The 24,285-nt window shown below is 48.2% G+C and overlaps 1 protein-coding gene and 1 long non-coding RNA gene across 3 annotated transcripts in view; one reads left to right on the top strand and one right to left on the bottom strand.

The window, feature by feature from the left end:
* ABL1 (ABL proto-oncogene 1, non-receptor tyrosine kinase) overlaps nucleotides 1–24,285 on the bottom strand; it is a 136,314-nt gene that overhangs the window by 11,690 nt on the left and 100,339 nt on the right. For both annotated transcript variants that reach the window (XM_079111695.1, XM_079111696.1), the window contains exons 2-5: nucleotides 14,262–14,435; nucleotides 13,395–13,690; nucleotides 5,853–6,125; nucleotides 55–139 (exon numbers count right to left, since the gene is read on the bottom strand). In XM_079111695.1, coding sequence (XP_078967821.1) covers nucleotides 55–139; nucleotides 5,853–6,125; nucleotides 13,395–13,690; nucleotides 14,262–14,435 — 828 coding nt within the window. The remainder of the gene's footprint in view (nucleotides 1–54; nucleotides 140–5,852; nucleotides 6,126–13,394; nucleotides 13,691–14,261; nucleotides 14,436–24,285) is intronic.
* Nucleotides 147–4,268, top strand: LOC306644651. Its single transcript, XR_013759432.1, has 2 exons — nucleotides 147–2,486; nucleotides 2,733–4,268. It is a non-coding gene; the product is annotated as an uncharacterized lncRNA (long non-coding RNA).

Below are 24,285 nucleotides of genomic sequence, written 5' to 3'. Positions count from 1 at the left end.
CTGGGTACAGCACCTGGGTACCTCAGCGTGCCCTCCCTGCTGAGCCCCACGCACCCAGCAACTGCACCAGGTTCGGGTGCTTGATCTCCTTCATGACTGCGGCTTCTTTCAGGAACTCTTCCACCTCCATGGTGTCCTCCTGCAGAAGGAAGGGACAAGACAAAAGGCGTGCTCGTGTGGCAGGCACACTTGAGTGCTTCACACAGCCACAACCTCAACATCCACTCGGCCTGGGCCACCCCGTCAACGGCCACGCTGCCGTGGACAGGTGACTCCCCTGGAGGCACTGGCTTTCCCCTCTGTCCTGAGCTTCTGGATTCCCTCCCAGGGTAATGGGTCACAGGTGGCTTGCACACTTGGGGATTTGTCTCTGGTGGAGTTTGCTGTGTGCAGAGATGTGTGAAGGTGCCACTCTCCAAGGACTCCCGACACGCTGACCATAACAATCATTCCAAGAATCTTCAGTGTTCCTGCCCTGGGGGAGGAGAGCTGGTGGCAGGCTGCTGCAGGCGAGGCGTGGTGTCCCCCATGCTCCTGTTACTGCAGGAGTGAGGGGTGAGATGACTGGACTGTGAAGGCAAGGGCTCACTCGGTGGTGAATATGGGCAGGTGGGCACAGCTGGAGGAGGGGGACGCTGGGGCTATGCGTGGATGGGGGCATCTTCCCAACTGCCCGTCCCCCTTCTCGCTCTGCTTCCTGGCCACCACCAGGTCGGCTGCCTTCCTCTGCCACACCCTTCTGCCTCACTTCGGGCCCAGAGCAATGGAGCTGGCTGACCAAGGACTGAGATCTCTGGGTCCTGAATAAACGTCCCCCTGTAAGGTTTTCTTGTCAGGTGTTTTGGTCACGGCGATGAAAAGCTGACGATCTGCACTGCTGATGAGGGCTGTTCACGACAAGGAGCTGGGATGCACCCACAGGCTGTGCCATGGGCTCCCAGGAGGCAGTCGCCACGGCTCCCTTACAGACCCACACGCGTGTCCCTATAGGGCACACGACACGAGTCCACTGTATCTAAGTGCCGGGGGGGAGAGGAAGACAGGCAAATGCCCCGGACAACGCGACCCTGTCCTACCCTGCCTCACGTATTCCAGCAGTGGCTCTGGCAGTGGGTCGTCACATAGCCTTTGCTGTGGCCTACTTCCATCAGCCCCTTTGTGACTTGGGCCACTGGCTTCTGAATTGATCATCAAGACCAGAAGCAAGCAATGGGAACCAGCAGGGCCTGTCCAGCTGTAACGACCTGGCTGTGGAGGTAACGAAGGCAGCAGGGCACCTGTTTCCCTGTGGAGTCTGTCCGAGAAAGATGGCCGGGCATGGTAGTGTCTGGAAGGCGAGTTTCCTGAAGGAATGCCTTCCCAAGCTCCACTGAAGGCAGAACCTGCACACTGCTCCTGCCTCTGCCAGACAAGAGCTGCCGTGCCCTTCCTGCACAGCTGGCTGGGCCACCTGCTCCTGACGGCACCTCCAGAGGACGGGGCAACCTTCTCTCAGAGCGCTGCGTGGGTCAGCCGTGTTCACAAGTGAAGCATGACCAGCCCATTACCACTGGCTCAGGCTCAGAGACAGGAACTCAGAAACAATTTAATTGCTCTTTAAAAACAGCTAGCTGCTCTTAATGTCAATTAAATAAGGCTGGTAGTCACTGCGTCAAGCTGCACGGGCAGAACTCATCCCTATTACCACCCTGTTGGCTATTTAATTCCTCCAAGTCCACTCTGCTCTTGCCATGCTCAGCAGACCATGCTGGCTTTGGCATGGTGGGCTGTGATTTACCAGGGTGACACACTAATGTCAAGGGCTGGAGAGTGAATACCCTCCAGGATTCAGGGACTGCAGCTGCCCATGTCCAGGACCAGGGCTTTCAGATCCCTCCTTGGTCAAGAAGATACTCAAAACATAGCTCTCTAATGAAGCTTTCTAGAAGAGTTGAGTTTTTCTTTTAAAACTGCCACAAAATAAACCATGCACAGTGAGATTGTTTCAGAAATATCACTTGCTTTTATAGCTACTGACCCTCTTCTAAAAGAGCCACTGTATAAAGATTTTGAAAGACATTAACCTGTAGAAGGGACCACAGGGCTTTCAAAGGCATCTTTCTTCCTCCCTCTCTCTCTCTCTCTCTCTCTCTCTCACACACACACACACACACACACACACACACACACACGGTGCAAACAATTCCTTCTCTTTTCTTTCAGAAAAATTACTGTGAATTTGTCTCCCTCTGCTGGACACCTTATCATTCAAACTGACAGCAACCTAGATTTGTTAACTGGAAATATTCCTAATGCTATCCTGTGATGCTCCTTTACTTTTGCTTTAAATATTCCCACCACTCTTTCAAAGAGGCTTCTTCCATTTACATATACAACAAACTAGTCGGGATGAACTGAGGTGGAGGAAGTGCCCTGATGAACTCTGTGTGCAACCTCACCTATCCACCTGCCAACTGGCCTCTGGGAGCGCTGCTGGCCCTGCCCAGGTGTGGATAAGCATTTAGGATGGTACAGCAGAGTGGGTAGGAGGATGGCTTGTCAGTTGCACTGACCTCACTCTGCGGCTGTGGGCCTTGGTAACCTACTGACAGTCTCTGAACATGTCGTTATCTGCAAAATAAAGGACTCTCTCTACCACACATACCCAGGGTGCTTAGGGCAGGGCTTGGACTTGGCCAGATCATTTTTCTTCAGACAGTTGGTCTCCACTCTTAAGAAGCAGATTAAGCAAGCTACATGGAAGAAAGGTTCTAAGGAAGACTGGCTCTTGTCTTCTCAGAGGTACATTCTCCCAGACCTGAGGCCTGTGTGGTGTTTCCTAATCAGGTTTGCTCTTCTCAGCCTTGGCCTCCCCTAGTGTGGCTGTTCTAGGGCTTAAGCAAGAGCAGTTTTTAGGAATGGCTGGCTCTTAGGGCCGCCCTCCCGGTCGGCGCTCTGGCTTGGAGCAGGGCTCTCGTCCATGAGCAGGTCAGCAAGGCTGCACGCACATGCAGTGTCACTCGTCACCCACAGAGGAGCCAGGAGCAACGTGACTGGCAACCCGCTGGAGGGAGGGCGGTTGCTACGCTGGACCAGGGGAGGTGGTTCACTGACCAGACCAGGACCGGGAGCTCAACTGGGGAGCCCACCGTGGCATGCCTGGAACTCTTGTCCCCAGACAGCACCCTACACAGAGTTGTGTGTCCAGAAGACAGAGGAGAGCCCGCTGCAAGGAGCGGTGACCTCGAGAAGCGTGGGTGCCACCGCTGCAGCTGCAGCAGGCGCGGCGCCACGCAGCCTCCCCTCCCCTGCTGGTCAGGTCAGAGTGCCACTGTGGGCGTGACACCAAGAGGGAAGGCTGTCGCCTGGTCCTCTGCCTACTCTGTGTTTCTGGAGCTGCCCAATAAGGCCGATTTCCTGGGAGAAAAAAATAAAACCCCAACCAAAGCCCAGAGCGTGAAGGGTAAGGAATACTCCTTAACACCACTGGTGGCCTGCAAAGTCGCGCCCTCCTGGAAGGCGTGTGGCAGCACAACCCAAATCACCAGTGACACACGGGCGCAGATGCTGCCAAACCCGCAGGCAAGACATTATATGCAAATAGTGCCTATTTGAAAATTATGTGCTTTTCCACTCTTCTCCTGGTAAATCTGCGTTAGCTCACGACTCAAGGTCATGACATGACTGGTCAGCTGCAGTCCTGCTCAAACGCCAAGACTTACAGAATGTCTCATAGAAAAAACTGATTTAGCAACAAACTTTCAGAGTCCAGGTCATGGGGCTTCTAGTTTTTGATGGTTGGTTCTTACGAACATGGGGCCTTGAGCAAAGAAAGCAAGCATAGCACTGCAAAGCCAGATCCTGAGGACACTGGGTACAGTGAGCAGCAGTTCCCAGCAACAGGGCCTTGGCTGCAATTCTGGTTTCCTGCTTGCAGAGACCAGCCGAGAGCCCTCCTCTTTGGGGTGTCCCCTCCGCCAAGAGCACCTGCCTCACAAGGTCTATGGGGAGTACTCATCACAGCAGAGCTGTGCTCCCCCTGCTGGTTAGGAGGGATTCTGGCTCTGCCCCTGGAGAGATCAGTGACAGAGTGGGCAGGACAGGAGGGAAGGGCAGGTGGGAGGAGACAGGTGCTGGTGAGGTTGTCAAAGGAACAGGTAGGACTGCTGAGGAGAGAGGCCAACTGGTGAGGGGAAGGTGATTGTCCTAGAGGTAGAAGGAGGCCTATGTGTATTTTTCATGGTGTTTGAAAAATAAGAGCCTGAGTTACCACTAGGGGGAAAAGAAGAAGAGCTGGGCTTTGGAGTTGGGTGCCTGGGTTCAAATCCAGGCTCAACCTCTTGGCCTCCGTGTTTTCGGTCTTCAGATGGGGATTATATTAGTATATTAGTACCCTTCTTTTTAGGCTACAAAGATCAAATGAGATTCTATAAGTAACACACACTCAGAACTTTGCCAGGCACACAGGAAGCACTCATTAAATGCTAACCATTTGTGTAATTTAAACCCAAGGTTCTCAACTTCCACAGTGAAGATGTATACCAAAGCCTTGCATAACCTTCCCTGACCAAGGGGCAGCACACTGTGCAGGACAGGCCAGCGCACAGCAGTGGCTCAGCCTCTAGGCAGGAACACACGCTGCTTCCCTGACGAGGCACTTGGCAGCACTGCCTGTCATTCACTAACAGTGGGGCCACCCAGAAAGGCCACTAAGAGAGCACCAACAGTGGAATGACATCACTCACGAGTGAGCAGGGCCTGCAAGCACCACCCCCCAGGCCACTCTCCCTCATGGCAGAGCCGGGAGTCCTCAGAGGTGGTCTGCTGCAAGCCTGCCCACGCTTGAGTCTTTGGGCAGCTGTGTTTCTGCTTCTGCAGACCAGGGCATGTGTGACATCAGGAAGCCACTCTGGCTTTCGGAACTAACAAATGCAACCTTTGTTCTAAAGCAGGGACTCTGCACCAGTCCCCAAGCCTAGTCCCATGGCACTGCCACTGTGGGAAGGCATCCGGAAGATGGCGGGAGTCGGCCACAGCAGTCTCTGCATTCGTGTCTGCCTGACCTGAGGCACACAGGGCACTTGGGTCTGCTTTCCCAGTGTGGAAGTTTCAGTTCTTTTTCTTTTGCAATAGCTACAAAAGGGGTCCCTCTCTTGATTTCTGTGCACAGGCTGCCATCAGAGTTCATTTAAAACAAGTGGAAGCATCAGAGGCCAACACTAGGGGACACTCTCGCTCCAGGGAAGAGCTCCATCACATCAGGAAACAGGCAGAGGTTGGCAATGAGAGAACTCCCATTGGTGCCCCAGATTTCAAGGACTGCAAAAGAAAAAATAAGCTGGAAGCTATGAACACTACTCACTAGTGAAGAGGGTGAGAGTCAGTTAGGAGGCGGGCAGGGATGGAGTGGGCAAGTGTGTGGCCTGGCACCTTGCCAGCAGAGGCCTGAGGCCAGGGCACAGAGAACTGGGACCTGCTGGGACACCAAGGCACTGGCCTTTCCAAGCTGCCCACGATGGGCCATACAGAGGTCACTTCACTCAGATCTCCTGCTTCTGAAACCCCAGGCTCTGCTTCCCCCCCTAGGGGTGGGCTCCCTGCACACATCTGCAGGGCTAGCCTCTGCTTCCAAGGGCTCACTCCAGCCACAGAATGGGAACCCTCCTCCAAAGGATCATCTCTGTCACAATGACCCTTGGCACCTGCCAGCTCCCCAGCACACACAGAGCCACACGGAGATGATAGAGCTGATCCAACCCGCAGGGGAAATGGGACGCGGGGAGGAGGCGACCACTCGGCCCTCGGCAGGCAAGTGGGCAGGGGGACCCAGCCAGGGGATACCCACCCACCCCAGGGCTGCGCGCCAGGCCCACCTTCAGGGTCTTCACTGCCACAGTTAGGCTGTACTTTTTCCACACGCCTTCGTACACCTCCCCGTACTGGCCTCCGCCCAGCTTGTGCTTCATGGTGATGTCTGTGCGCTCCATCTCCCACTTGTCGTAGTTGGGGGACACGCCGTAGACGGTGGGCTTGTTGCGCTTGGGAGCTGGGTAGTGCAGCGTGGTGATGAGCCCATCTGCCACTGTGGAGTGATGATGAACCAACTCCGCCAAAGTGTTGAAGCGGCTCTCAGAGGAGACGTAGAGCTGAGGGCAAGAGGGCACAGCCTTCAGCCATGGTGCAGTCAAGCGGGTCAGGCTGCCAGCCTGCAGGACCGTGTTAGCACGCAGCAGGACCTCAATGGCTCTCCACGCCCAGCTAGCGTGGAAAGGCCACAGGCTGTCGTCTTCTAGGCATGCTGTAATAATTCACATGCGGACACAGAAAGGCACAACGAAGGGCACAGGGCCTTTGCATGGGCAGCTGTGCCGGGACCCTCCATCTCACCCCCATCTTCACATGTCTAGCTCTCTCCTGTCCCTGAGGCCAGTTTAAATGTCCCTGGAGTCTTCTCTGATCATTTATCCAACCCAAGTCACCAACCAGCAGGAACCACCTGTTACTTCTCTGCACTGTGCTCATCGTGGCTGGTAACTTCCTGCTCACCTGCTTAGCCACTGTCTGCCTCTACCTACAGGGGTGTGAGGCCGTGCAAGCAGGTCCGAGCTGTGCTGCTTATCCTGCAGCCTCCAACGCTGGGGACAAGTGAGCACAGAAGAGCTGGCTGGTGGTTAATTAGTGAACAGAACTTACTACTTGTGATTAGAGAACAACTTAGTTGTAATTACAGACGGACGAACCTAGACTGAAACTGCGATCAGAGAAGAAAAGTGCAAAATACAATGCACGTCTCCTTTGTACCACTGCCTCTGACTTCATCAGGAGGCAAGGCTTCCAGTCCCAGTGGTATACCCACAAAGGCTGCCCCACGGGCCCCCCAGGAACAAGTGGGGCCCCAGAGGCACCAGCACTGCCTCCTCTATCACAGGGAAGTAAGCAAAAGGACTTTAAGACACAAGAGCATGGGAGTCCCTGTCTGAGACCCACGCAGCCGAGGACCTGTGCAGGGGTGCTCCAAGGCTGAGAGCTCTCAGAACATGAACAGGGAGAGGGAGGAAAGGGGCAGGCTGGCGGCGACCACCACTCTCTCCTTCTCCCTCCTGTCTCAGATGTGGAAACAGACTCCCCACCACAAAGGGTTCTGTACCACCATCCACACAGAACACTTGGGCTCCAGGTATGCAACAATCTACTTGCTTGCTGAAGGTAGGAAAGACACCTAAAATCACAACCAGGCACTCAGAAAGAAGACTGCAAAGGAGGAATACAATTTGTGGACAATGGTGACATTTGATGTGTCAAGGTTGTGGTGGGGGAGGGACAGGATCGGGCCTTGCCTGCAACCATAACATTTTATTACTTAAAAAAGAAAGTTGGTGCATGCCTGTAATTCCAGTGACTTGGGAGGTTGAGGCAAGAGGATCCCAAGTTCAAGGTCAAACTAGAAAACTCAACAAGACCCTGTCACAAAATTAAAAAAAAATAAATAAAAAAGGACTGAAGATGTAACTCAGTGGTAAAGTACCTCTGGGTTCAATTTCCAGTACCAAAAATAAGTAAATAAATAGAAGAGGAAGAAAAGCCTGAGACACAGGGCAGGGTCAAGCCCTTTGGCTGCTGGCAACATGAAGCACCAACCATGCTGCTATGGTTTGGGGATCCCTGTGGTAAAGGCCTGCTTTCGGGGTGGCAGGACTTCTAAGAGGGGAGCCTTGTGGGAGGGTCCCAGGCCTTGCGGGGGCCAGGCCCTCAAAAGGGAGCAGGGAGCGTTCTTGGACTCTGGAGTTCTCTCCTTTGCAGTCTGAGGACTGAACTCAGGGCCTCACGTGGAGAAGCACTCTACCACTAGGCTACACCCTAGCCCTCCTCTATTTCCCAAGGGTGGCTGTACAGGAGCATGCCTGGCCCGGTCCTGCCTCTGCTCCAACTCACCACGTGACTGCTGATTCCCACGTGTGCTCACCACTGCTGTTTGTCAGCCACGCTCACCAGAGCCAGTGCCTGCGGTGCAGTCTAGATTTTCAGCCTCCCAAACCGAGAACTAAATAAACTTCTTTGTGAAGCCCGCTATCTCAGGTGTCTACCTCATAATGGTAATGAAAGACTACTACAATTACTTCTGTAAATCCGTAACGTTAGTTAGTTAGAACACTTTTAAGTCAGGGGTATTAGCCCACACCTACAACCCAGTGACTGAAGAGGCTGAGGCAGAAGGATTCCAAGGTCAGGACCAGCCTGGGCAATTTAGGGAGACCCTGTCTCAAAATTTATAAAAGGACTGGGGATAAAGCTCAGTGGTAGAGCGTCCTGGTTTCAACTGCCTGTAATTGCCCCTCCCCCCAAAAAAAATCAGAGGAAGAAATAAAACATATGAGTTGATCCCATCTATGCTTCTCAAGAAGACACACGGGATTCAGTAATGAGATTTTTCTTTCCTTCCTTATGTTTGAGGAGATAACATAAGCAAATTTTTAAAATTTAGGCAAGCCAAAGGCAAACTTCTGGTTTATAATCTTTTGGTAACAACCTACTAAAATAAAATTCTGAGAAACCCAAGACTTGTCCATAAAAACCCTTTGGCTCTGGGGAACTTGTTCCTCGTAAGAAGACTGTGGCCCTGGGACACCAGCTTGTCCCTCTGCAAGATGGTGCCTCCGAGTGGCAGCACCTTCTGAGACGAGGAGGCACACTAAGTGGCCCCACTTTCCCACGACAGAACACTGGAGAAACTTCCATAGGAATGGGGACAGGACTGGACCCATCAGGTATGAGAGTGTGTGAGTGAGCTAGGGGAGTGGAGGAGGCACTGCCGAAGACCTGCCATCAGTTGAGTACCACGTGATAACGTCCACACTCAGTGTTCATCGCAGAGACGAGTATGGCCCAGAAGGAAACTGATGGGACAGCGGGATAGCTCCACAACCCCCTCCAGAAAAGTCTGTCAGCTGTCCAGCAACTGCACTGCTAGCTGCAAATGTCTAGCTCTCTTCTCTCAGGCCAGCTCAGCTGGTGTGCCTTCCCTTCCAGTGAGAAGAGAAGAGCCATTCCAACAAGGTGCTCCTGGAGCTGAGCACCCCTCCCACTCTACTTGCTCTGGTCCACGTGAGGCAAGGAGCCCAAGTGTCCTGCTGGGCTCCTGGAGGGCTATGAGGATCGAGGCCTGGTACCCATTTTTCTTGTCAGGGCATAAAGTGCAGAGTTGGCCTGAAAGGAGCTGCCCAACCTGAAGTTCAAGGCTGCCCAACCCAAAGCTCAAGGCTTTCCATCACACACGAAAGTAAATGGCTCCCCTAAGTCCCAGTTCATGTAGAATTTGCCCTTGGACCTATTCAATTCCCTCACAGCTTGCTCTGTTGAAGATTTTAGAATTACAGGAAGTTTCTTTCACTGGGTAGACAAACGTTAAATTTTTCAATTATTAAATTCATGGATCTTGTGATTGAATTCATCTTTCAACCTCAAGTTTATATGATACTCATTAAATATTAAAACCACCCTCCTTCAAATGTACTGCATATTTGGTCCACAGCCATGTTCCCCAAGTCCCACTAACAGCCCACTCTGATGGCTTCCTTCTGATTAGTTCCAGTTTTCGAGCAGCATTTTGCTGGTGAACTGGGTAATCATCCGGAATCTGAGACGTGTTCAGGGAAGACAGTGAAGTTAGCGCTGTGAAAAGCATGTCATTACGGCTCCATAAGCACTTAGGGTGAGCAGCTAGACTAGCGGACCTTCCCAACTGTGCACGAACCCAAAACAAAAGACCTGTCAGAGAAACTCCCAGAACTGGCTTTGCTCCTGACCGCCACCCTCACAGGCCTACCAGAGCTTCGACGTGTGTAACCTTTGGCAGCCTCAGACCCTGGGATCCCACCTGGGATGCACCCCTCGAGGCTGCTCAGCAGGAAGTGAGAGCTTCAAGCTTCCCCAGGCCACTCAGAGACCAGCAGGGAGGCAGGAGCCCAGCAGTTCCTCCCAATGCCCCAGGCTCCTCTGCAAGGACTGGAGCTAGCCAGCAGGCTGCCTCAGCATGGCCTCCTCACCAGGTTGGGCAGATCCTGGAAATTCAAGATGCTTCATTGTCAGCCTTTCCTACTACCTCTGCCAAAGCATAAAGTCAAATTTCACTTCTGTGGACTTGAACTGGAGATGCTGCAGCAGGCCATGAAAATAAATGTCCACTGGGCATCTTGTTTAAAACAAGGAAAGACTATTCTGGGCCTGGATAGGAATCAAGGGACTGGACAGTGGCAGTCACAGAGATGACTGAGGCGTAGACACATATAAGCAGGACTAGGAAGGATTTAGGCAGGGGGTGGTGAAGGAACATCAGTCTTTAACTGTGCTATGTCAACAGAGGGCACAAACTTCGGGGCAGCATGGGAGGAATGACCACCACATCCCGGGGGATCTGGAGATCTTTCAGACTGTCATCCTAGGAGACAGTGGTGGCTCCACCTGGCACTGGCCCTTTCAACAGCCTAGCTCAGAAGTCCTGGAGCGTCAGCACTGGCCCCCAAGCTGGCTGACCTGAAAGCTCGGAGCACCAGCAGAGGTAAGCAAAGGTGGGGAGGTGCAGGCACATGAAACCCTACGGAGCCACAGGGAAGACCATTCGCATTCGCTCTTCTCAAAAATTTACCTGGCTTGGAAATAAGAATGAAACTTAGTCAATCCCTGATTGTCCCTCTTAACAACCTTAAATTTGCCTTCTAGAAAACCACAAAGGATGTATGAATACGTAACAAATCCCACATTACAAATGTACAACCATAAGGCACCAATACAGTAATGTGGGGAAAAAGAAATCCAGAAAGGACGGCATCGAGGCTCTGCTGTGGGGAAGGCACCCTCTAGAGCCAGCCCCACTGCGAGTGGCAGAACCTCCCATTTCCATGCTGTCCTCACTCCAGGGACGTCACACCGCCTGATGTAGCCCCCTCAAGTGTGGTCTGCATCAAGGAGCCTGTTCTGTAGAGAGCTGAGGTGTTTCCAGTGCTCAAATGGCTGACGGGAGAGCTTCATCCAGGGAGGGTGGAGGAGAGCTGGATGCCCTGGCAAGTCTGAGGGGCTGGCCAGGAGAGGATGCTGCCTGGGCAAATGAGTGCCCGGTGCTCTACCTGGAACACAAGGACCCCTTCTGGTGCAAACCAGCTTTTACACAGAGGGGATAGTTTCCTTCTCTAGGAATCTCAAATCCTGCAAATCATGTACCCTACAGGTGGATCTTTCCTTGTTCCCCTCTCAACAGTGTCTTCAACCAAACCCAGCTGGTGAGAGGTCAAACCAGACTGTGCCTGCCTGCATCTGTTCCCAGGCTGCTGGCTAAACAACAAGGGGAAACACACCATCATCCTGTTGAGTGCGAGTCTCAGTGATCGTCCTGGTGCATAAGACTTGCATGGATAATGAGCCCAGATGAGAAGCAAGCTGCTGGCTCCAGAAAATCACCTCCCGATGCTTAGTCACTAAAATGGCACCTGGTGGCCTGGAGGCTCTTTCAAAGGGCCACCACCCTGGAGGCCCTCTGGCAGAAAGGAAAGACCCTGCTCTTCATGTGGGAGGAGGCCCATCTCTAGTGGTGCCACAACAGCAGACTGCTTCTGTACACAGACCACAATGCTGGTGCCAAAGACACTGTAAGGACGGAAACAGGCTGGCAAGAGGACTGCAGGCAGAGATGCATGAAAAAGAAGATGGGAAGCAGACACACGTTCATATGGCACAAGTAAGCGTGTGAGGCCAGCCAGGAAAATGCTAAAAAGATAAGAAGGGGTACTAGTCCCCCAGCTACAGGAACAGCAATTCCAAAGAGAGCAGAGGACCAACAGGCCTAGATAAGTAAATCTGGCATACTTCTACATGTAGGAAAAGATGCAACCTCTGGCATGAGGATGACTCACAATATGACATATACATTTTCAACGTGAGATGAACTTCATCAATCAGAATGACAGATTTTCTTACAAGTTTGACGGTATTCTATTAATGGGATGAGGAGAAACAGGCACATTCATAGGTTTCTGTGAGAGAACAAATTTGCACAATTTCTAATGAAGGTGGCGTGGCAATATCCACTCAAATATTAAATGCAAATAACCTTTGCTCAGTTCTAACATCCTGTCATGCATATGCTTACACTGTAAACAAAGAAGCATGTGCAATGTATTTACAAACTTCATGAGCCACTGTTGGGATTATGAAATAAAAGTAGTGAATTACAACCAGAGATTCTAAAAGCTGAAATAGCACAGAATGGAATATAAAACATCGGACCGCACCACACACAGCAAGGTAAGTGAGGCTCAAGGAAGTTTTGCAGTACTGGGTGGTGAAGAAAAATGCTACAGTGGGTGTAGATTTTTAAAAAGTTTTGAAGCAACCTCTTAACAGGTTATTTACAAAAACAGAAGATTGGAAACAACCTAAAAGTCGCCCAGCAGATAACTTTTAATAACTGGCGGTCCGCCCACTATCCAGTCCATAATAAAAAGGCAGTTCTAAATGCTACCAAGAAACAACCTCCAAAACAACTCATTAGGAGGCTAAAGGCAAGATGCAGAAAGGTGTTTGTCAATCTTTTATGGGAAAACATATATGCCAATCAATCTGGAAGAAACTGGTAATAGTGGTTGCCTCTGGGCAGAACTGAATTAGGAGACAGAACTACTTTTCACTGCAATTAACTCTGCCCTATTGGTTTTTTTCAAACCATGTGCATACACTCCATGGGACAATGCACCTAGCAACTATTCCTCAATACAGCCAGGGGCAGCTGGGTTACATCAGGTACTGCCTATGTGAGTACTTGGCAAGAAAAGTCTCCCTAACTCTCCCTTTTTTTAAATGCAAAAATGCAGATTACATTAATGCCTGTCCAGAGGACTGAGGTGAAGTTTGAAGAAGATGGACTGCAAGGTGTTCCATTATACAGCAGGAACTCAGTAAATGTCAATGCCTCCCTTCCCTTCAGGGATTTTAAAGGACTGTTACACAAAGACCACAAAATCACACAGGCCCACTCTTTTACAAAGCTATGATTCAGGTTTGGAAATCTGTGAGTATAATGTGGTTTCATTTCTGTTTAAAAACTGTATGTACACACACATAGACACATACCTGTGTGTGATTTTACCTACAGAAAGGCTGGCCTGACTTGGGAGGTACTATTAAAGGCCAAGGGCTTAGAATATCTCATGATGGATCCTCAACAGATCTCTCCTAAGTCTAATGGACTTACCCCTGTTGTTTATCTGAAAGACTCTCCAAACAGCTTGGTTGAGCTCTGTTGCAAGAATTTACTTGCCAATGCCAGAATTTCTAGGTTCCCCTGGCCAGGGCCTAACTACCATCCTGGCCCCAACACACCACCCTGGTGCACCAGCTCCCCAGCTGGGCCCGACCCGAGTGCCCACCTTGCCATCAGAAGCAGTGTTGATCCTGTAGTGGTACACCCTCCCTTCGTATCTCAGCGAGATGGACCTCTGCCCAGGACTGCTCTCACTTTCCCGCACCAAGAAGCTGCCGTTGATCCCGCTGCTCAGCAGATACTCCGCAGCATTCCGGGACACAGGCCCATGGTACCAGGAATGTTTCTCCAGACTGTTGACAGGTGTGATGTAGTTGCTCGGGACCCATCCTTGGCCATTCTTGGTTTGAGCTTCACACCATTCCCCATTGTGATTGTAGCCTAAGACCCGGAGCTTTTCACCTTAGAGGAAAAGAACCAAATTAGATATGTCAGCTTCAAAGACCAGTTTCCTTCTTTCTCATTCATTGTGTGCTTACTATAATTCTCCAAATTTCTACATACTATTTTTATTTTAAGAAGTCCACATAAATTGTGCATGTATGAGTGTATAAGAATATACACTCACACATGAAACTTCCTGTTTGTATTGAATGTACAGAGAAGCGTGCAGCCTCAGTTTTTATAAATCTATTATGCTTACTTATTATGCTTACTTACTATTATGCTTCTATATAAGGAAGTCTTTTGTGGGAAAATGTTTTCCTTAGGGGAAAAAAAACCCCATGTTTTCCGCCGTGGTCCAGGTGTCCTCTGCACATGAAAGCAGGGGAGCCTGGCTTGTGAGGGACCAGGCTGTCCTGGGGCTTTTTGGCTTAGCAGGACCCTCCCCTGGAAAGAGGCTGCTGCTCTGGGGTATCCCTGCATTCCCAGCTACGAAGCTGCTCTCATAGTAAGCAAAGGGGTGGTCAGTCAAGCTGTAAGTCCCTTGTCTGTCCCCTGCAACCATGGCCAGGCGTCCAGGGCCCTTTACCTTTAGTGATGCTGAGGGTGTTATCTCCACTGGCCACAAAGTCGTACAGTGCAACGAACAGGTTGGGGTCATTTTCACTAGGCCCAGCAAGGAGATTTTCCTTGGAGTTCCAACGAGCAGCTTCGCTTAGGCCTTGGGGCTCAAAGTCAGACGCTACTGGCCTCTGCAGGGCTTCTGGAAAACAAGGTAGAGAACAGAAAAATGAAATAGAGACAGGAAGAACTGGAGAAGCAAGAGCTTTATTTTCAGGAGCAAAAAAGGTCTGCTTCTGACACTGCACATTCTAATTTGTCATATTAAGGATTTTTTACAATAAAAGGACTGTTTTGCCAAATTTTCTGGATAACAAAAGTATCTTCTTTCTAAGGTGGTAATTAATATTTTCAAATAGTTTAGGCTTTTAAAATCCATGAATTCAACATGTGTTTAGTCAGAAATAGATAAAATCATCTTCATAAGTCTTTGCCATTGCTTAAAATATGAAGTACAAGTTTTTTGCTTTAAAAAATTTTCAAGTGTAACAACATTAATATGCATACAATTTAAAAATCAAGTAGCATAGAAAGGCTTAAAATGAAAGACAGGCACCTACTACCCAGAGATGACAGCTGTGTTATGGTTTAGATGTGGTGTCTCCCAAAAGCTCATGGGTAAGACAGTGCAAGAAGGTTCAGAGGAGAAATCCCTGGGTTGTGAGAGTCTTAACCCAATCAGAGAATTAATCCCCTGATAGAGATTAACTGAATGGTCACTGAAGTGGTGGGTGTGGCTGGAGGAGGTGGGCATTGGGGCTGGCTATGGGGTATACATTTGTATCTGGCCAGTGGAGTCTCTCTCTGCTTCCTGATCACCATGTGAGCCGCTTCCCTCCACCACACTCCCCTGCCAGGATGCTCAGCCCCGCCTGCAGCCCCAGGGACTGCAGCCGGCCTTCTATGGACTAAGACACCTGAAACCGTGAGCCCTCTAATAAACTTTCCTCTTCCATAGTTGTTCTGGTCAGGTCTTAGTTGCAATGGCAAAAAAGCTGACTAAAACAAGCTGTGTCTGGAGATCACCAGCTGAGGCAGTTCTCTCAAAGTCACTTCCCAAGAAGAGGACAGGAATGTCCCACCTTCCTGCCAGTTTTCTTCCCCTTTGCCCACCCTCAAATGCAGTTGTCTTGATTTTTTTCCTTGGGAGAATTACTGAGTTTCTGCTTCTCTGGAATAATAAAATCTTCTATGATTTGTCTTCAGCAGATTCTACAAGTTGAAATCCATTCAATAGCTCTTATGTTAATACGTGAGCCTTATTCACTACCAGTGTCATAGTTTATTCGTTTTTCCTGAAGTTCCTTCCTTTTTTTACTGCTGAACTGTGCTCAAATTCTCTAGAATTTCTTTGTTTTAATGACAAAATGCAGAAGGTTCTTCCAAACCAGCAAGTCTACTCCAAGTGGATCTTAACAGCTGAGGGATATTCTGAAGTGAAGCCCAAATGACATTTAAAGAGAAGTCACAAGAATAAATCAAACCTTAAACAAAAACAACAAAAAAAGTGTGTGTGGGTTTTCTGATTGGAAAGGATACAAATATCTACAAATAAGCCACATATACAATTGGCAACAAAACGAAATTATGTTTTAATTTTCCCTTCTATGGATTTAGACTTTCCTACACATCACTGCTGGGCAATAACACCCATCTGAGGCATAGGCCTAACTCTACATTCATTTCAAAAAAGCACTGGAGGCATCTAGAGACACCTGAGGGCCAGCAGAACTTTGAGAAACATTCCTGGAGAACTGCAGCAATGGACAGTCCCTAATAATCAGGGTCTTTCAATTCTAGCTTTTATACAAGTGATGAAGTGAATCTTCAGAACTGTGTTTCTAGCAGAGTAAATCCCAAATTGTATTACATTGTTATTACTATACTTGGTAATTTCACCTTATGAACTGTGAGGGCAAAGGCAATTTTAAGGAAAAGGGTCTTGTTGCATGCTATCTAGAATGTGGAAAGGCCCGTTCTGAGGAACTGCGGGTCTCTAAAGCACTCTCAGCTAAACAGCAACAGGACTGACCAGTTCTCTCTCTCTCTCTCTCACACACACACACACACACACACACACACACACCAAAAAAACAAAAACATAAACAAAAACTCCATATAGCAGGAATATATATATTTTGCTTTTAAATTTATTTTTTAACTGAGAGCAGAAACACTCGGACTGTACCTACTAGTGAGGCACACGTGATGTTCAAAGCAGGGAGGCAGTCGGTTTTATCAGCACATGTGACCCCACCCATCCTACTGCAAGCTGGTGTGCCAGCCCTGGCTGTGCTTCTGAGTGTGGCGGTGTGATGGGGCTTGAGGTTGTCTTCTCCAAATCCCACCTCGGACCCAACAATTCACCTCCAGCTTCAACTGCCTACCAGTAGAGGGAGAACTGGGGCAATCGCAGGGTGACCCCAGTGCAGGATCACTCCAACTGCCAACGGTGGTCTCGCACCTAATTCGGTACCATTTTTTAAAAGTAATCTGCCTTTACTGAGTCTTCCTGAAGCACCCATCTTAATTTTCAGAGAAACAATATTCTCTTTTCACACTTATAATGTGCTGGTTTCACATCAACCAAGTAATCATGACAAGTACCATATATAGAGACAAACAGATTTGGGGCAAACACAACTGGCTCTGCTGCGGTGGGCCAGGGTCCCGAAGGAAGGAAGCATGCTGGTCACCTCGGCAAGACAGGTAAGTAAGGGGAAGCTGATCAAAAGGACTTACGCACCCCAAGAATATAAAGAGCTCCCTTCATTCTGGGAAAAATGAACATAAACCATAAATTCACAAAATATTAAAATCATCACTAAACATGGAAAGTATGTGAACCCTTGCTAGTAATCAAAGAAATGTAAATACTTCTTCAACTTGCCAGATCCATTTACTTGACACTAACAGCCAGTGTGGATGAGTCATCGATGACTGGCTCTCTCACATAATGCTCAGAGTCGGTGTATAAACTGCTGTTACGTTGCAGGAGGCCAAGCGGAATATGAACCAAATTAAAGAATTCATAATCTTTGACCTCTAGAGATTTAGCCTAAGCAATCAACATAATGATTTGTACACACCAAATTTAAATGACACAGAAAAGGAAAAGCACAAAAAGTCCATCAATACAAGATCAGTTAGTTTCTGCTCCACCCCTAAAATAGAATATTTAAGAAGCCATTTAAAATATTATTGGGGAAGAGGGCATGTGTGCCCAAGCTCGCTCCTTCTGCCTCCCTGCACCCTTGAAAACAAGATGGGTCACCAACAGCTCTATTGGAGCAACCCATGACATTTCAGTCAGCGTATGGTCAAACTGGCATGGTCTGATCTGGAAACACCACCTCAACACACGCTGGTAGAGTCTGACAGTACATAAAAAATACAGGCTTCATTTAGGTGGACTAAGTGATCTTCCTCGAATGGACTACCCAAGACTGTCACCCAATGAAAGAGAACATGCTAGTTCTTTGTACAAAAAATGAAATTCTAAAAACTTCAACAAAAATATCGTTGGATGGGGCTGAGGGTATAGCTCAGGGGTACAGCATTTGCCTAGAGTGAAACTCTGGGTTCAACCCCCAGCACCTAGAGAAAATTAAAAAATGCACGTTTTTGGAAAAAAAAAATTCAATGGCTCAGGAATATACACATAACAAATTACGGGTTTATATTACATCCCAGTACATATGGCATTATTCCAAATTTTTAAAAATAGAAAAAAGACCAGAAGAAACTATACCAAAATGTGCAACAATATTTAACTCAGGGTGGTAGGATTACAGGTGTTTTTAATATTCTTTACACTTTTATATATTATGGCTTATTTCTTACAGTGAATGTGGATTATTTTAATGATCAGAACATAATTACAAAGCTTAAAAACTCACAAGTGAAGCCAACCGACACTTACATAACTGATCATTGAACATGAAGCCTACTGGGTGGGTGGGGGTTGTGCGAGAAGATCCCAGTTGTCCTGGAAAAGTACTGTGATCTCCCTCTGGCTCCACCTCTGGGCCAGGAGCACACAGCTTAGGCAGAGCAGGCCCACACAGGAAATTAAACCCGACTCAGGAATACAGAAATGCTTTTCTTCTCAAATGCCATTTGACCCCTTCTATCGAACATTCTGTAGCATCTGGATTTGATCAAAGTTATATAATCAGAGGAAGTGGCCTGGAAAACACCTGGAGTAAGCAGAATGCAAATGCCCAGAGAGGGCCACTGGTTGAAGTATGGGTTAAGGAGGGCTGTCCCTAACATGCAGATAGACACCAAGCTCCAGGCCGGGGAAGAGGCCCTTGCTGGAAAGGACAGGGCCTCCCACTGCTGATTCAACAGGACACTGGGCCATCCAAGGCAGTCCCTCCATTTCCCTCCCAGCTTTTGCTCCGTTCCACAGATTAATGGCCGCAGCCCCAGGGGAAGTATTGCTCATGCATGCCTCTGGATCAGACACTGAAGTGAAGCCACAGTCCAACACCAAATCTTCCAGTCAATTCCCAGTCCAGGCTGATGTCAAAACTGACTCACAATGCATAAATGCCAAGTTACTTGCTTCATTTCATAGTGAACTATGTTCGTCAACCTTAAAAATGATCACAGCTTACAAGGCCAAAGTTGCAAATGTACTCAAATCTTCCTTGCATCGGACATGAACTTTCTGCTAGTCCAGCTGTCAGAAAGTCAAGACCCCAAAAGAAGCCCAAAGGCTTCATTCAAAAGAGATGCCCAGAGTAGAGCCTCTTCTATTCTCCCAGCGGGTCTTTCAGCTGTTGTGAAATCTTGAGAAATAAATTTTAGCATCTGCTATCATTCTTCATTTTTTTTGTCAGTGAACACTTTCTGCTGCATCCTTTCTGAGTCATATTTTAAATATACTTAAGATCTGGGTCTTTAAAAGTACCTCCCATCCCATTTAAAACTATTTTGCCATAATGTTAACAAAAAGGCTTCCACCCACCAACAAAACTCAGGAAAGGCCATCAACTAGCTAGCCGAGCAGCAAGAACTGGTGACATCTGAAAAATGCCCCTTTTAGCTTCAGCTGAGTGTTAGGGAGTTGCCTGGAAACCTGTAGGAGCTGAGCCGGCATTCATGGATCTCTGTGTGACCGACTGTCTGCATGGTACTCTAGGAAAAAGTCTGGGTCTTTCAAGTACAACTTAAAGACTGTTTTATATAAAAATAACCCTTCTTCAAAGTTGTGAGTCACTGATGAAAAATGTTTACAGAAGATTGTCTGATATGGCGTATCTGGTCTAGACTGCCAGGGACTGCTGCTGCGGAGGGGACACTAGCAACAAGGGAGGGAAGCAAAGCGCTTTGTGAACCCCATGGCCAGGGAGGTCGCAGTCTATGGGGACGGGAGTCTTCACCTCCAGGAAAAGCATCCCGGGCAGCTCCCCACCCGTCCTGTTGGCAGGGTGCCACAGTCAGCAGTGGCCAGCAGCACTCGTTCCCATCCACACTTGGGGCAGGGAAGTGCAAAGTGTGTAAAGGGACTGTCATTCCCTTTACCTCTCAGGCCAAGTACTCCAACCTCGAGGTTTGCTCTTGTTTCCTCAGTGGTTTTGCTAGTGTCCGGTTCAAGCAAGCTCTGTTAAGGTGAAGGTCTATGAGACAGACCCTTCTAGAAGGAGGCAGGGCTTTCGTGTTTTACTTCACTCTCTGTTCCAGCTGGTGAGATCATGCTCCGACTATTCTCAAGTCAGTTCATAACAGTCTCATGCAACTCTTTATAATGTGAACTTAGAGGGAAAGGATTATTTCCCACAATTTGAACTTGCTGAAAGTCATTTTATCACACTCTATAGAGTCCTTCATTTTGCAATTGATACCTTTATTCAGAGCAGTTAAAATTATGAAAAAACAAAAAACAAAAACAAGCAAAAACCAAGTTTAACTATAGCCTCTGTATTAAATTTATACCCTGAACAAAATCTTTCCAGCACCTTAAAACACCATCAACTGCGGGGGAGTAGGGATAGGGTGGGTGTAACGAGGCCAAAACCAAGTAGCCCTGTGCCTTGTGGAAGAGATGCAGTTAATGAAAATTTATGGGGCCTCAACAGAAATGCGTGACAGAAGGCAAGCACTGTCCTGCAGATGGAAGTGGTGAGTTCAGGACACAGACCCAGCAGCTGGAAGCTCTGAGGAGCTTCCCTGGCACATGCTCCCTGGCACGGGGAGGGGTGGACCCCAACCAAGATAGTCAGAGCAAAGGCAAGACAACTAACCAGGGACCCAAGGCCACTCTGACACTCCCAGGCCATTAATATGTGCTGTGTTGTCATCAGCAGATGCCTAGAGACTCCTCAGAATAAAGTCTGTAAACACACAAAATCCAGGATTGTGATGAAAAGAATTATATCAAAATTATCCTAAAAGTATTTTTAGAAATTAATTTGTGATACAGTGCTTCTTTATTAGTGCATTAAATATATGCTCATATTAACACATTAAATAACAAGATACAGTGGTGACGATGGTCACTTTGAAGGGGTGAGAATATACACAATAAGCATAACTATATGTAATAAAAATATCTGCTATCCACGGCAACAGTCAAAAATATGGTTAATATTACTGTGGCTATGTCCTTAAAAAGGTGGAATGGTAGATTTCATTAGAGGTTAGTGAATGGAACTCTTTCCACCCACAGACACTGGGCCCCGCTTTCTACCCCAGCCTCTGACAACTCCTGCATGGAGTGCCCCAGCCTCTGACAGGGGGCAGTCCCTGAAAGGGGACTAGCACACACTGTGACAAGCCCACCCTATGCAACTTTCTTTGAAAACAAGTGCTGTTATACTACTTTCTGCTTATGGGCAATATAGGAAATAAAATGAATAGGTTTCAAGAGAAAACTCCTTTAAGAAAATAAAGTTATTTAAGTTAGCCCAAGGTTTAAATATTTTCCCTGGAATCTTTTTTACATAATATTGTGCTTAGCCAATCAAAACAAAACAAAACGGAATTCTCCTTCCTAAACCCCTGTTCCTGTCAACAGCCCAAACACTAACCTTTCTGAAGATACACAGTCCCTCTACCTCCCTCAACGCAAATGCAAAAAAAATTTAAAAAGAAATGTTCTATCACCTTCTAAGAATCTCTTATCAAAGAAGTCTATAGTTGCTGGAAATGGAGTCTCAACCTGTGTGAATATAGATACCAACATCTTCCAAAAACACTCGAACTCCTGTCACACCCACTTCAGAACCTGGTCAGTTCACACCAGCTCACTGCGGTTCCTGTCCTTCCCTGCCCGACCACACCCTTTGACCATTCCACCTCCACACTACCTACTCTCACAGGGGTCTTTCTAAAATGTAAGTCTGGCCTGGTGACTCTGCTGCTTCCAGTTTCATTGAAACAGCTGCTGGCCGAGAGGGAAAGGGAGCAGAGGTTTTGGGAGGTGGCCCTGCCTGTCACTGGTCAGTCACCATCTACTAAGAGTGTCACTCGGAGCAACATTCAGAACATCATGTGCCCTGCAGGGTAGCTGGCAGTTGGCAGCTGACATGGGACACTGCTCCTCAGCCTGCACAGGCCTGAGAACTGGGTGAGCTCTGCTCTCTCTCTACAGTAATGGAAACGCTGAGCCCTCCAGGGTCTAGTGCAGAAGTGTCCGCACCCACCCTTCCTGCTTTGCATTCCAGACTCCTTGCAGTTTCTCCCTCCCCCGCCCCACCTCCCCCCACCTGATTTCTGCTCCCTCACCCCATCTGAAAACTTGACTGTCACCTCTGTCACCTATATCCACAACACAGCACTGAATCTGCTCACACATCATAGGGGTACAAGCAGCTTGGGCTCTGGTGTGGACAGCCCACGTTCAAATCTCAGCACCACTATCTCTTGGAGATGTTCACTTCCGAGCTTCCATTTCTTGAGGGCATGATAGGACAACAGGGCATCAGTCCAGTCGGCTGATGAGAGGGCATCCACGCTCACAGCAGAACACTTCCACGTGGACGCCAGTGGTGCTACCTGCACTACAGCACAGCACTGCAGAGCAACTGCCCCTTCTCCTGTGGCTGTCACCACAATGTCAGCTCAGAGGGGCTGGGACCAAACCTCCTCAGAGTCTGAGCAATGCAGCACACAGCCCTGTCTTTAGCCATGGCAGAATATGAAGTGAGAACTAAAACAGAGCAGCTTCCAGGACATTAACCCATGATAAGAGTGGCATAAATGACAGGCACTAAAGATGGAAATGCAATGATTTGTTCTGAACATAACATAAGCCATGGCCCACGTCCTAAAACAAGGTGTAACATAAAAACACGTCTCCATGCTTTCAAAAGCAACAGTATTTGTTAGAGACCTCTGCATTGTGAGATCCCCAGATGTCTCCAGGAAGGTTCCAGGAACCCCTGCACTGGTCAGGGTCAAACTCCTCGTGGAGAGCGTGAACCCCCAAGCATTTTCCTTCTCTCACAGGCCATTCAAAACAGATAGAAAAGCCTCCCCTTTTGCTGTCAGTCACCGATCACCGGATGAGCTGAAAGAACTCATTTTACATTTCCTCTCCTCACATGTGTTTCCTGGACTCCTGGGTCCCTTTAGACCACTCACTGTCCTAACTGGGCTACCTAATGGTAAACAATTTTCCCACAAGGTCTCCTTTGCCACTGGTAACTTGGGTCACTGAACATGCCTCCTCACTCCCCCACCAAAAAAAAAAAAAAAAAAAAAAGAGGGTTCCAAGAGCAATGCCTCCTTCTATTCATGGCCTGTCTTTAAATACAGTTTCGAGGTACATGATGTATAATGATGATGTTAGTTAAATCTGAGGACCCACAACAAAGGTAAGACTAGGTCTCTACAGAGAATTTAAGAGTAAGAGGGTTAAATGGATCTTAATGTGATAGAATAATAGCTACTATTGATCCCTCACCAATGCCAGCACTTATCTTCAGTGAATCCCCAGGCCCTTTAGGAGACGCTATTATTATTGCTCGAGAGGAAGGAAATGAAAGCAGAGAGATTTGACTGATCATTTCCCTTCAGTTCTCCGTCCATCAGCTGCCTGCCTATCACCCTGTCTCTCATGCAGGGTCTCATGTACCTCTCTCTTGGCCTCCCCCTCCTTCTTCCTCCTCCTTTGTCTTTCCCTCTCTCCCCCTCCTACCTCACTCCTTGCTCCTTCCTGCTTCCTGGCTCCATCTCTTACTCTGCTGCCCCCGCTGGCCACCCCCTCCACCTCCCCGTCTTTGCCACCTCTGGTTTCCTTCCCTCCCACCCCTCTTTTCCCTTCCTGCCTTAACCTTGTTGTCTTTGTTTCCCAGTCTCTGTCTTATATTCCCCTCTGTCCCTGCCTTCCTTCCTCCTTCCCTGCAGACTTCCTAACTGGTTTCTCTGCACTTCCTGGTTCACCTGTCTGCCTGCCTCCCCTATCACTATTCCCCAATACAAAGTATGACACAGTGTCTATGGCAAGGGTTAAGAAAGATCTTAAGAACGATCTTGGAGAGTAACAGCTCTCCTCATCCGAGAACAAATGCACACTTCAAAAGTAACCAGCACCAGCAGCTCAAGAGGCTGAGGTAGGAAGATCTGCCAGTTCAAAGTCAGCCTCAGTAACTTAACCAGGCCCTAAGCAACTTAGTGAGATTGTCTCAAAATAAAAAAAAATAAAAAGGGCTGGGGGTGTGGCCTGGTGGATTCAACCCCAGTACCACAAAAAAGTAACCAGCAAGCTATTATTCCTGACTGCTCTGGAACTACAACTTCACTAGGCAAGAAAACAAAATTGACTAGAAGCTTATAATTGTTAAAACTGGGTAATAAGTACAAGGGAGTTCAGTGTAGTCTGCTTTTGACATGGGCTCAAAATTTTCCATTAAAAACAGAAAAAGGGAAAAAAAAATTGTTCTTCTGTGCTATTAATTTTGATCCATCATTATGGTGGGAAAGTTAAATTTTCCAATGTCTCATTTGCTCTTTAATTCACATTGTGTATTTTTAAAAGCTGT

The sequence above is a fragment of the Sciurus vulgaris genome (genome assembly GCF_902686455.1).
Source record: "Sciurus vulgaris genome assembly, chromosome: 15".
NCBI lineage: Eukaryota > Metazoa > Chordata > Mammalia > Rodentia > Sciuridae > Sciurus > Sciurus vulgaris.
This window is presented reverse-complemented; position numbering and strand designations above follow the sequence as displayed.